This window comes from Anser cygnoides, chromosome 4 (assembly GCF_040182565.1).
Source record: "Anser cygnoides isolate HZ-2024a breed goose chromosome 4, Taihu_goose_T2T_genome, whole genome shotgun sequence".
In the NCBI taxonomy this organism is placed as follows: Eukaryota; Metazoa; Chordata; class Aves; order Anseriformes; family Anatidae; genus Anser; species Anser cygnoides.
The window spans coordinates 31575963-31589918 of record NC_089876.1 but is presented as its reverse complement, the minus strand read 5'-3'; the positions used below and the strand labels follow the sequence as shown (position 1 = coordinate 31589918).

At 41.7% G+C, this 13956-nt stretch overlaps 1 protein-coding gene across 2 annotated transcripts in view; it reads right to left on the bottom strand.

The window, feature by feature from the left end:
- Positions 1-13956, bottom strand: part of CFAP299 (cilia and flagella associated protein 299) — a 213428-nt gene that overhangs the window by 26820 nt on the left and 172652 nt on the right. For both annotated transcript variants that reach the window (XM_066995948.1, XM_048074431.2), the window contains exon 4: positions 3720-3862. In XM_066995948.1, the coding sequence (XP_066852049.1) occupies positions 3720-3862 (143 nt within the window). The remainder of the gene's footprint in view (positions 1-3719; positions 3863-13956) is intronic.

Here is a 13956-nt window from a genome sequence, read left to right as displayed (position 1 = left end):
ACACGTCAATCTCCCAAGTGACTAAAAGTAAATACAACCAAGAGCAAGGGCTTTGGAAAGGTCTGAGTGAGGCAATTTCCCAAACTGAATTGTTCTTTAAGAAGGAAGGCAGCATTTTGGAACAACTTAAGCTGATACAATGAATTTAGGAACAACCCTTCTCAACTGAAACACTCATCCATTCTTTCAGCTTGGGAAACAAATGTGCCCTCTACACTAAGACGTTTTTATATCTGCCTAAACGTATAAGTATCTGGGGAAAGAAAATGTGATGAAAAGAGGTTCATTAAGAAACTCAAAGGCTGAGGTCACAGAACTATACATACAAATTATCTCCATCCACAAACAGCATCTGACACATTTTGAAGAAGCATGGAGGAAAATAGAGGCAGAGGAACAAGGCTGCCAAGACAAGGATAACCATTAAATGTACAATTAGCTGTAAGAAAATTCTTTATAGATCACTGAAGAATGGCTGAAGACAGTTTTGATGACAGCCTATGTAACCACAGCTTGTCTAACCCTAAAGCTGTATTTAATCTGGCATACAAGTAAAAATACAGCACCCAGCAGGTGAAGTTCCAATTTAGACTTATAGCAAGAAACAAGACATATTTATCTATTCAATAAAAAGGTTTACGGGAGACATGGTAAGTTCTCTGCCAACAGCAATTTTTAAATCATAATCTTATACCTTTCTAAACTAGTTGTCAATTATCCAGCCATGTAGTATATTCAAGACTTGCTAAACTTTATGGCATACGTTCTGCAGGAGACCAGCTCACAGAGTCCTTGCAGTTCTTCCTGGGCTTAAAATCTAGAAAATTTTAGACTGAGAAGAATTATAGGCTGTGCAATACACTGAATGGGTAATTCAGAACATATCAGTCACACAACAAAATCTAAAGTGAGTTAATTAAAAAGCAATATTCCAACCAGAAAGAAAAGATTATAGAGAAGGCATGGGAATAGAAGGCACTTTCTGTGAAGAGAATTTTACCATTTGGCTTTAGAGAATGGATGCAAATTTAGGCCCTTCTCTGCTACTGTGGTTTGGAAAACAATCCAAACTTGTTATTTAAATTTTAGAGGGATCCAGGCTGGCATGCACTTTCATTACTATTACCACGGACAGCCTTGCATTTCAAAGCCTAGGGCAAAAATTGATCAATTTTTATATGGCATGCACAACACAGGCTAACAAACGAAAATAGCCTGCAGCATAGAGCTCAAGTTCAGCAAAGTTTAATCTTCTATTTAAACTTTTTCAGGGTCAAGTCAAAGTTAGAGGCCCCCACTTCTTCTGCCCATTGCTCTTCCAAAAGAAGCTGCTGGCCACCTAACGGCTAGGTGGGCCTCAACATACCTACACAGATCCCTGCCTCTGCCTACCATCTTTGCCAACGAGGAATGAACGAGAAACAAGACAATATGCCAGAACCCTCAGCCTGCCCATTTCAGCTTACTTGACGCCTCCAGAAAAGCCATCATCGAAATGTCTCTTGTAATAGACGTATTACAAATTAGCAGGAGAACTCAGCTTGGTGGCCAGGGAAGGTGGGCCTTTTGTCACATTCTGTACCACCTGCTGGGACCCTCCTGGGTTTGTGGACCTAAGAATGCTCCTCACACACGTGCTGAACTGTGACAGGCCAGGGGCACTCACTCACAAGGGTTTGCAAATGTCTGACAAGAGCTCTGCACTCATTAGTTGAGTTTACATCAATTAAGTGGGGAATAGTGCTTAAAGGGAATTCACCAGTTTCAAACATCTACAGTACCAGCTAAATCTTTTGTCCTGGGCTTCCTCATACCTGTTCTCTGTCTGGCTGATAACATTCACAATGGTAATCACGAGAGACATGGCAGGAAAAAAGGTGCTGCTCCAAAGATACCTAACTGATGCAAAATGGGATGCTCGACAACACCTGTGAGCTATGGGCAACAGAAATGCATCACTATTAGAGATGTTCTCTGACAGGGTGAGGTCTGTATGAAAAGCCGTATGTAGGATGAATCCAGAATCACATTATCTAACCACAAAGGTTTTTTCTTTGGCCAGTGTACCAATGTGCCAACACGTCATGATCTATAGGTATACTTGTACAGAGAGTTATATGTTTGTATATGAACCTCGTTAACTAGGCTGCTTACATTCATACCCATATATAAATTAAACAAAGTGGTCTTCCTGGCACTGTACATGCTTTATCTGAACTTCCCTCTACCTTCCAATGGTAAATTCAGATGCAGTTTTCCACGTGTTATATATGAGGCTGGTCAACTAGAATATAAGTTATGCCTTAACCCCCCCACCCCCAGCACACGCTTTAGTTTTTTTAACAGTAAAGTAAAATGAAGCTATATTTTACCCTTAGAAGGAATGAAAATACAAAACTGTCTATGAAGAATTTGTAGTAGTTTTGACACAAGGGAGGAAAAAAGAGATTGAAGCTTATATCAAATGAGACTTTTTCAATATAGAATAAGCAGGACTAAGCACAGCTCCTGGATATATCAGTGACGTCTCTTTTCGCATATGATGATAACATAAAAGGCTTATTTATGAGCCTCTAATAATATTCTAATATGTAGACAGGTCATAACATGCAAAGCAGACACAATGTTGTGTTCACTCTTGTTCTTAGTTCAGTTATAAACACCAACTGACTGTTCATCACTGTGATTTAGAAGTGTAAAATTTGGAATTTTGCTTCACATCTCAGGCAACGCTGAGAAATTTGTGTGCTTCTTTGCCTCATTACTGACATCTGCTGTACTGTAAATGAATGGCACAACCTCACCAATCCACTGTTCCCTCCAACACTCTATCCTAAACACCAGAATTTGACTTGAACAGCATGCGCAGTGATTTGCATTGCTTCCAAAGAAATAATTTGCATTACAGAAAACCACTCAGAAATCTGAGAAAACGCAGCAATTCCTTCGTACTGGGCACCTTTTCACCAGGAGATAAGTGACAGCATATGGCATGGCAGCTAGCTGCTCACAGGTCTTACATTCTAGCACATGGGAAGAGAAGACTTCCATACTAATTCACAGCACTAGCTGAAATTTTTATGATTTCTTCCCCCGTTGCCAATGACACCTGCTGCCTCACACACAGCTTTGGTGCCCAGGCCCCAGGCAGACCTCAGCTTTGCCACACCTCTTAAAATTGGCCTTCACGTACAGATGCGTGCAAGCGTCTCTCACAAATATATCTCTTGGCACAATGGCACAGGATATATCTTAAAGAAAATACATTCTTCTGTTTAACAGCTTACTGATGGACTTTATCACTGATCATAGGTAACATACCACCATGAGACTTGTGCACGTGACCCCCTTTCAAAGCGAAGCATCCTCCCAAGGACTTCGTGGAGAGTGGGGAAAGCTAGAGATGTTCTGGCAACTGCTGAGTGTAGTTATTTAGTCTGCCACATCTCCAGAAGTATGCTCTTTCCCATTAAAGCACGTCACTATTTATGGGCTCCTCAGGGTACTGAAAGATGCAGAGACAGGCAACGGCTGTATCGTCCTTTTTAAGCTTTATTCTCTGAACTAAACAAATCTGACAGGATCCTTCCTTTAAGCTGTTCTCTATAACTGATTCTGATCCAGTGCAAAACACTTTCACAGGCTCTCTTCCCACTCAAAATCATTTAAATCTCTCTCGCCTAAAAGCAAGTAAGTGGAAACAAAATCAAGATAAATACCTCAGATCTGTTTTCCGAGGTAAAAGTCTCTTCTTCCCACTGAAGTAGGCTTCAAAATCATCTGTTGTCAGTCTGTATGCATAGTCGATGTATGCAGACACCTCCTGGTGACGAGAATTATAGTCACGAATGTAGATTATGGACTGAAAAACACAAAGAAGGCCACAAATGAAGGGTGGAGATATACATATGCACTCAGTTTTCTGTGTAAAAACACTTAGAAATGATATAAATATTTTCAGCTTCACCTGGGCCAGACTTCTGTTAAGACACTCCTGTTACAACATATTATGGCATATTCTTAAGAGCAGTTAGGCAGTGTTGAAGTGAAAATAAACATAGGTGCAGTATCATGCAATGTGCCCTTGTGTGTTCCCCGTGCCTCCTGCTGCCACTCTGTGAGGGTAGAGATTTTCCATAGGTCCCTGGGCCATATCTGCCAGCCCTATGCAGACAACCCTAACACAGCTGAATGCCACAGGACACCTACTTTTCAGCAACAGAACTGAACGAAGGGTGTTTTTGTGTGACCACACTTCGGTGTTACTGTGCATGCTCTAATTACAGGATCAAAGCTGGTGAGAACGTTACTTATTTGGGGATGTGACTCTACAGCTGTGAAAAAGCTTTGGTTATTCAACTTAATATTCACAATGGATTTGTAGCTTTTCAGAAAGATGACAGACTAGAAATGGGTTACCACACATACACCTCTCCCACGCTATGATCAGGGGACAGAGCAGATCCCGCCAGCCCCCTCTCCTGCAAGACCACGCCTGTGCCGTTTCACTCCTGACAGCTGATGAGCAGCAGAGCAAAAATGTGAGCATTCAAATACACACAAACAAACAGTGCTGCAAAGTCCATGCCTAGAAATACAGCCGACCAAAGCAGGATGGCTACAAGTAGGAGAACACAAAAAGAACAGATTTACCAGTCATAAATTCACGCCTCTGTAAATTACCCAATTAGCTTTTGCACCTACACGTGTCACCGCTGAATTGAAGGTGGCAGTAGGGCACCTGGAGGACAGCTATGCATTCAGCAGCGGTTCTGGCATGTTAGGGTCATAACACGTGGAAGAATATAGTACATTGGCTCTCATGCTGCTGCTGAGATGCATGTCACAGGCAGAGGCACTGATAGGATGGCTTTCCACTGATGGGAAACCTTGTTTCCTATTTTCTCTGCACTCCTTCTGTGCTCCTTTACCTTTTAATTGCATTATTTTCCAGTGAAACAGAGAACAGCTTGGTAGAAGGTTCTTCACACACCTCCACAATGCATAAAGCAAAGAAATGGTAGGATGAGTGCAGACTTGCAAGACAGAAGATTTCATGTATCCTGGGACCCACATAAGAAAAAGTAAATGCTGAGAGGAGAGGTTAGTAGGTAGGTGAGTGATAAAAGTATTTCTTAGCTCTATGCCTGTTTGTTTTTACTCAACTGAAGTCAGGTGATATTTCTTTTTTTTGAATACAGGGGAAATAGAAACAATACCACATGGAACTCTTTCAAAAAGCATTCTTTATTTTAACAGCAGCAGATTTCTAGAGTGTAATGGTTTATCTGGCAAGCTGTTGTTATACTAAGACATACTTCCTTTTCCAATTTCACATTTAATTCCATCAAAACATGTGTTACTCATTTTGCAGTTTTGTACCATCGATGTTGTTGATATAAAGAGGCAGAAGAATCTCCTGCAATACATCTGACCATCTTGAAACATGTCTCCTCCATATTCTCAGCACACCCCATTTTGAACAACCAATTTGTGTGTCTGGACAGCCTGGTAAGGACAGAGACGAGGCAATGAGAAAACAAGACTCTGCCTCACACACCGCAAGGTGACTGTACGTTGTATCCACACTTCTGTAACAAAACTAGGGGTATGCTGTACATCTAAAGAACAGGATTCATCATCCTTCAAAAAAGTTAGTTTTAAATGAATACCTTGACTTGCGTAGTATGATCCAATTGTTTGAAGAGCTACAGATTTTACAGTATTTTTTGCAATATTAAACACAGGGTTATCTTTCAATGCTCTTCTGCTTATAAAATTTATCTCTTGAAGTAACGTTCACATATTATCAGCTATAAATCAACACCAAACTACAGGCAAGCATACAGACTATCATCAAAATTGCTTTATGAACTCTAAGAAACCAACCAAAATATCTAAACAAAAATGTTTTATGTTAAAGGTATGCTTTTGAGGCCTCTTTCTCAGAACTAAAGGCTTTTGATCCTTCCATCCATCAACATGGTTTCTCTTCTTTCCTCATCCATGATTCATTTCTAACCACCTATAAGCATTCATTCATTAAACTATGAATCAGCTTGAATTTTCTTAAGATACTCTAAACTTGTCACGTCACACCTTTTTGCCTCAGAGAAGACTTGCACAAATTCACACTCTTCTCCCAAAATGATAAAGCTCTTGACTTAAAAATAACTTAAAGAGAAAATAAAAAATAACATTAAATCCATGAACAGGAAAATCTTCTCCTAAAAGTCATGCTGCTCCTCTTCTGATTTGTCTCTAACACAACAAGCCCAGCTAAGTGTGGAGCTTGTGTTTTATATCCATCTGTAAGTTTTCAAGAACATATTGTATGGTGAAAGGTGGAACAGCTTTAATTTAAGATGAGGTTTGAAAGCTACACTTACATATAACTTTTGGGCCTAAAACCAGAACGTGTTTACAACTGGGGTAAACTGACTTATGATTACAACAGTTTGGAACAAATTAGCAACATAAAGTTCCTTTTACTGCTTTTCTGATGAGAAACTAGAGGCGTACAGAAGTGCTGTTTCTAGTTGCACAAAGGACCAAAGAGTTCCTGTAGTTTCAATGGACTGAGGAGCAGACCTAATGCTGCCTTCAGCGCTAGCACACAGGTGGGACTTTGCTCAAAGCCACGCAGTTGTGCCTAATTGCTTCAGGCATAAATTTGGCTGGCAAGAGCCTGCACATCCCTACAGGAAACAATCAGTGTTACTGATGCTTTTGAGAGACCCACAGATAATTCTGGACACAGATAATGCTGGACATGAATGAAACCTGCATTTTGCTAGTGAAGAAATGCATATGAGGGCATGTTCCTTTGCCATATGCAAGGGGGACACAAACCAATGGATTCAGAAAGCTTTGGCAGTATTCAGGGACTGTGACTCTGCCAGGACAGCAAGCAATACATATTTCCTTCCAAAATTTAGACATGGCTCAAAAATGTTGCCACTCCACATAGAGTGAGTTCAGGTGTTACGCTCCCTCCAGTGCTGATGCTGGAAGAGGCAGCGGAAGAGGCACAGCTGGGGCCAGCAGACCAGGCAGTGTTAGCAGGTGAGAGAAGGGCTACTGGAAATGCTCTGACAGCTGCCTCTCACCAGCGAGGGTTTTACCATGGAAAGGAAAATGGAATTTGCATCCTGCATATCCAAGTTCAAGGAGATTGTAAGAAAAAAGCTCTGACCTCTTGCAGGTGGCACGAAGAGAAGTTCAAACCCATAGAAAAGGGAGATGCAATGTTTACAGAGGATAAATATAAATCTCTCCATATATTTATATAAATATACTTGTAATCATTTCCTATATTTATTTATTATACTTCATATATGTATATAAATATATCCCTCCCCCTGGTAGAGATGCTGAGGAGGTAGACAAAGTTCAGGATTGGAAAACCATGATTTGGAACAGAGTAGCAACCTACATTTCTCTGCTTATCCTTTTTGCTTCCATCTTCAGTGGTGTATTTTTACACCAAACAAACACTCTGTGATGTTATTATTCCAAACCCTCTTGCATCTGCTGCTTCCTATAGACAAAAGCTGAAAATTCATAAGCAGCTGCACTTGGCTATGCTAAATATGGGGCCACTTTCTTCAGGAGCATAGGTATGTGATCCTTGGAAAAGGCTAATACCAACCTGTCATATTTCAAACCAGTTTAAAACAAACGAACAAACAAATAAACAACAAGCCACTGAGAATAACCAGTTCATTCGAGTATTTATTGATCTTTTCAACTATATGGACCATTTTTCCAATGCTATCTGCAGTTAGGAGATGGCATTGGAAATCAGGGAACTGATTTCAGTTCCCCTGGCCTGAAATCAGGTCCTGTGCTGCCAGTTCGAAGCACTGCAAGTAGAGCCATTAGATGGGGATAAAGATGTAAAGAAATACAGCTTCTGGGTACTTCAAGCACAGGCAGAAACTCCAAGTAGTACAAATCCTACAGTGTTTAAATTTCAGTTCCATGTCTGTTTGTTTGTTTCCCCCACGAATTCTAGAGGCTCAGTTCATTTCAATAATTCTTTTGGAATTTTTTCTGTACCAAACCTAAACTACAAAACTTTTGCAAGTTGTACACTATGGTACATACTGCTTCCTATAAATCCATATACTGACAACTATTGCACGTACTGGGCAGGCCGCCTTGCTCATGGCACGCACCTGATTAATCACAAAGATCCTCTCCAGCCTCCTGCACACACTTTAATTTGAATAGAACCCTCAGGGCTGTTTCATCCGACTCATTCAAACCAATGAAACAGAACTGTGTGATCTTTGTGTCATGCTCCAGGTTCATGAAAGAAAAAGGGAAGAATTGAAAAGCTGTCCAGGCAAGAAAAATAAAAACACAGCTTTCCTTTGGCCACCATATCAATAAACACTGGGAACTCAATTCTCACATACATTAATATCATTACATACTGTTCAGGGAGTATAAAAGCATTTCGGAAGAGGCACAAACTACATTTACCCCTTGCTTACAGTTGGCTTATGCTTTGCTAGCGCTCGTGTGGTTAAGAGTCGGGCCCACAACTGTGATGACTTCTGTGCTGAGTTTTCCTGGATTTTGAAGCATGTTCTTCAAACTGCTTCAAAAGCTACTGAAATCTTCTGGTTCATGACAGGATCATGCAGCCATGAAGGCCTTCGGCCTTCATCTTTAGAGGAAACAAACTGCTCCATGCAGAATTTCCATGCAAAATCTGAGAAAATATTGTATGCTTGGGTCCAGTTCCATTTGTGAATTTTCAAGTTATAAGAAAAAAATAATAAAAAAACACCTGCCAATGATTCATTCCTATATACATTACTTCATGCACTGGAACGTGTCTCCTAAAACTGGTTTTGATTCCCAGCAAGACTTCATCACGGACACCGAAATGCCAGGACTTGCCCATTATTTGGGGTATATTTATATGCACTGGGAGACAGGTTCAATGTTCAGCAAAGACAGCACACCTGCTTCCACTGACATCTGCGAGCACTGATCAGACTTGCAGGGTCTGAGGAGAATTTGTTTGCATTTTTTCCTACCTTGTAAACACTGCCAGTAAGAATCACATTCCTCAGACTAGGCTAAATCTTGGCTCTTTAAGATGTTCCAAACCTGAAGGATTATTTCTCCCTGGCTAGAGCATCAGGCTGGGACCTGTGAGGAACAGGTACGAGTACCTGCCCCGGACTGCCATGCTGCAGGGACAGTCCAACCTGCGGTCTCGGTCCACTGCTGAGTAATGCTGCATATCAAAGAAGAGCTGAAAACCTCCTGAGAAGGGCCTCACCTCTGTGAGCACTGCCCATGGACAAGAAGTCTGTCCATCACTGTTTTAAAGGTGAAGCAGCAAACGAGCTCTTTGTGCTAGCAAAGGTTATAGCGAGGGCCAACACTGTTCAGAAGACCAACTAAATTCCCGAGGAGGGGAGAAAAATGACAGGCAATTTTTAGGGATTAGAGCTAAAAGGCAGACATCAGTTATCTTACGAGAACTTTTAGCTCTCCCTAAACCCTCGCCTTTCCTGCGTCCTTAAGGCACAACACTGCTGCTCTATAAGAGAACATTTTAATACAGGCTTTTCTTTAAGCACTTCTCTAGCACATCCTAAAGGCTAACAACAGCAGGTTTCTAACTGCATCCCAGGGCTTTGCTGGCCTGGGACCTACGAGATGGCAAATTAAGTGGAGCGTGCCATGATTCACCTTACTTTGAAACTCTTGCAATGCACACACACTGGAGTTCAATGTAGCTGAGCAGACAAAATATGTGGGAATATAAAGAGACCAGCCTGCTGTCTGGTGAAACAGTCTTGTAACGTAAGTGCTTTAAAAGCACGCCAACCTGAAGGTAGCTGACGGGAAAGTAAAGACTGACAATATTTAGGAGTCAATTACTAAGCCACTGAGGAAGCACTTTTCATGTGGACAATATCACAGGTGGGGACCCAGGGGCCCGAGCACAATTAGGCTGGAGGGGACAGGCGTAAAACACATTACCAGTTAAAATATATTTTTAACGAGCAGCAATTTATTTTTGTTGTGTCGTGTTTGGCCTTATTTGCCACCCGCAGATCATGTTACATCTAATAGAAATACCAGCGGGCAACAGTAGTCAGAGAAAGGACCTCACCTCTGTATCTTTAAAACAGGTGCTATTCTCATTTCTGCTTTGCAAGTAGGAATAAATTGCTGACCTGGTCTCTGGGCCAGCCGGGAGTGAAAATAGAGTAAAACATAAGCTTGTATGTTGGGACTTTATCTCTTGCACAACTTGATTTTGGGTGGAGAGAAAGGGAGGGGGACTAGCGCAGAAATTTTCCTTTTAGCAGAGACATTGAGCCATCCCTAAAACAAGCCTAGAACGTGCTGTGTGCACATTCCCACGTTTTCAGCTGGGAATGCCATTGTCTTGCTGATGCTAATTTTGAAACAATTCTAGAACTTGCAATACATCTGAAATTACTTCAGTTTCCTTCTCCAAAGCTCAAACACACCAAGCAGGCTTTTGGAATACATACACCTTTTACCTACCTCTTCCTGCAAAGAAAAAGAAAAAAATGTGCTCAAGAGAAAGCACAAAATCACAGCAGCCTTTAGTCTGCTTTCTTCTCATTTACCTAAAATAAGCATGATGTAGACTAAAGGTAAAAGTAAATAAATAAATAAAAAAGAAGTGATTTTAACAGACAATCCATTGCCCTGGGACACCAGGACGTGCAAAAGTACTCTTTGATATTTTATTTTGTTAGCAGAAACACTCAGACAACAAGCTGTAATATAAAGCAACTTGTACTCTACCTTGTGTCAAATGACAGAACTCTTGTGGTTCACAGGGACCTATTTCATACTGGTGTTGCAGGAGTAAGACAGAGAGCAGGCCATACAGATGCTAAAATTATTACTCAATACTACAGTTCTCAGACACAGTTTAGCTTTCACTGAGGAAAGCAGAAGACCACTATGCTGAAGGATTTCAGGCTTTTATTAGCAACCACCTGCATTCTGTGTATTTACATGCCAGGTGAAGGGCATCAGAAGCAGTACTTGGGATTTTCAGTGCCAAGACACCTGGTAAAGATCCTGAGAATGGAGCTGCTCTCAGCTGTAGGGTGCTCAAGTCTAGATGCAACCCCAGCTCTCCACACAGAGCCCGCACTAACTGTTCTTCAGAGCTTAGCAGCCAGAGGACATTTAAAAAAAAAAAAAAAAAGTGGCCAACTTCTTACGATATTTGAATTAGGAACTGAGATCAGAAAAACACGGTTCTCTGTCTCAAGGGCTGACTTCTTTGAGAAGTTCAGACTATGAGTACTTAATATTTTCCCTTGGTACAAGTAGGCACCACCACATCTACGCTCTGATAACGAGCCTTGTCCACTGTCATCATTCTGACAGCAGCAGCACTGCAGAGACAGCCAGAGGAGGGGCAGTTCAGCAGTTGTGCTGCCCGAGGTGACCGTACTTTTACCTGGAAATGACCATGCTCTTGGAGGTGTACCCGAATTCTTGTATACGCAGGGTCCCACGAACCACGTTGCCAGGCATGCGGTACCACTGCACGGCAGACGCCCGGACACGAGCCAACAGCCCCACTACAAAGTCTGCCTTGTTCAACAGCTTGCTGCGTTTCCCTTGTGTGCTTCTGGGCGTATTTCAGAAATGCAGGCACCGAGACGCATATACACACAATAACCTAACCAACGTTTTTTGAACCTGAGAAGCAGTGTTTGTGGGAAAGAATGGCTGGCCAAGAAGCAGATGTTCCGGCTTTCAACTCTTCAGAAAAAAAAAAAAAAAAAGGAGAGAGAAAAATCTGGTTACCCTTCAGAAGAAGAAACGTTTGCTATGTATGTGAAACATGTGCTTCCCAGTCCCTTACTGTTAAGTGCTCAGCAGCTGCTCCAACTGGAAGAAGCTCTGTGGACTGTGAATTTGCTTATCTATGTAAACAGGGTGTTGCCTCAGTTTGAAAACAATATTCTGGCTGAGAACAGGCTGCCGAGAGTGTGAGTTTAGATTAATTCTCTTAGCATTAAAATAAAGGAGCTTATTAAAACCAGAAATGCATGCAGAACCTAAAATTTGCCCAGACACAGCAAAAACACCAGCTCTAGCAGTGAGGAGGTTGCCACAGCTTTTGGGTTCAGCAAGTGCAGAGCAATGCTTTTCCTGAAACAGGAGCACGAGCTCTCTGGTCAGCTGCTGCAGGTATTCTCGGAGCGGAATGGAGAGATGCAAGGAGCAATAGAAAGAGAAGTAGAAAGGCAGTTGTGTATATGTAATAGGTGGGAAAAAAAAAAAAAAAGGAAAGCCAGTGCAGGATGCTCCCATCCCACCTAAATTTATGTGTGGAGGGGGGGGGGGATTGCTTTTAAATTGAAACATATCATAAGAGAGAACTGCAGGTATTTCACGAAACCCTTTTGTGGAAGCAAGTTTTTCTTTACAACTACTGAAGAACTATAAATCTCCCAGTAAATTCAGAAAACAAACAAACAAAAAAAACCAACAAACAAACAAAAAACAAATCAGCCCACAAAGAGAGAGAGCTGAGGGAAGAAAACCCATGTTACAGAAGAACTGCTCACGCTCTCTTGAACGCAGACCCTGTTGAACCACATTCTCCGCTGAGGTGCTGGCTGCTTTGGCGAAAAGCACAGCTTCACCGAGCCTCACTGTACTCCACAGCAGGACACTGCATATCACCAGTCCAAGACCTGAACGATCCTACAGGAGGTGGAAAGGTTTTGTTCCAAACCTTTCCTTGCAGGGGAAAGGTTCGGAACCAAAGACCTGGAACAACATGGAAAAATTTGGAAAAAGAGCCTTTGTTGATCAAAATCTTCTACAATGTTTAATCGTTTTCAAAATAGCAGCCTTTAAAATCATTTTGGTAAATCAAACTGCCTTGAAGGTGATCCCCTAATGATATCTACCAAAATTCCTGGACAGTCTCTCTGTTTTCTCAGTATTGGCCCCATAGCTGAGATTTGCTTGCACTGAACTTTCACCTGCTCTTGTTTTCCTCAGCTCAATGCCTTTTTTCCCCTCAGCATTTCAGTGCCAACATTCAGTTTAATACTGAAACAAATGCGAAGGAAAAAGGCACCATTACCTTTGCTTCTTGTTTCACTTAAAATACATCAGCTTAGAGTGCGTTCAATAGCCACATCTTTTATTGTCAGTAGCAAGTAATCGTCTTTTGCACATCAAGAATCATATATCTTATATGTACACACCCAGATTACCAGCACAGCTAATGCAGCATCATAACATTAACTGTGATCTTGAAGTTGTATGAGAAGTGTCCTTACTCCTGCGCCTGAAGCAATCTCCTACCAAGCATGTACAAGCACCAGACCTACAAGGATGCACAAAAGCAAAAACATCACTTGTTGCAGGGGATTTGCTGCCTGATGGTAAAAGCAGTGATCCAGTCCCGGGAAAGCTCTGTCCTTGGGTCACAAAAGCAGAAAACACTCAGACTAAAGTCCCTCAAAATCTTTTCCTGTCTCTGGAGGGACCAGCAACAGACGCCTGGGAAAATGCAGAAGAAGAGGGCAGGTGTGTAACGCTGCTTCCCCACTGCAGCACCCTGAACCCCTCCAGCCACCAGCTCAAGCATTTCCAGAGCCAATGGTCTGTAAAAACTAGGCTGTTGGTTTTTTTTTTGATTAAATCTTCCCCATGAGCTAGAGGACGCATGATGCATCAGACAACAGAAACTACTGCAAGAAACTGAAAATGAGGTTAGTTCAGCATTTGCACGAGTATTCCTGGTTTTGCCACTCAGCCGTGGTATCGTAGGAAATGAACGTGCAGAAAGAAACGTAGAAGTTGGAGTCACTTTTCCTAGTTGATTCACTGAAAACACATTTCTGTTTACCTTGCTTAAGCGTGTAAAAACTGCGTAATAATTATACAGGTAAACCATGAGATAAA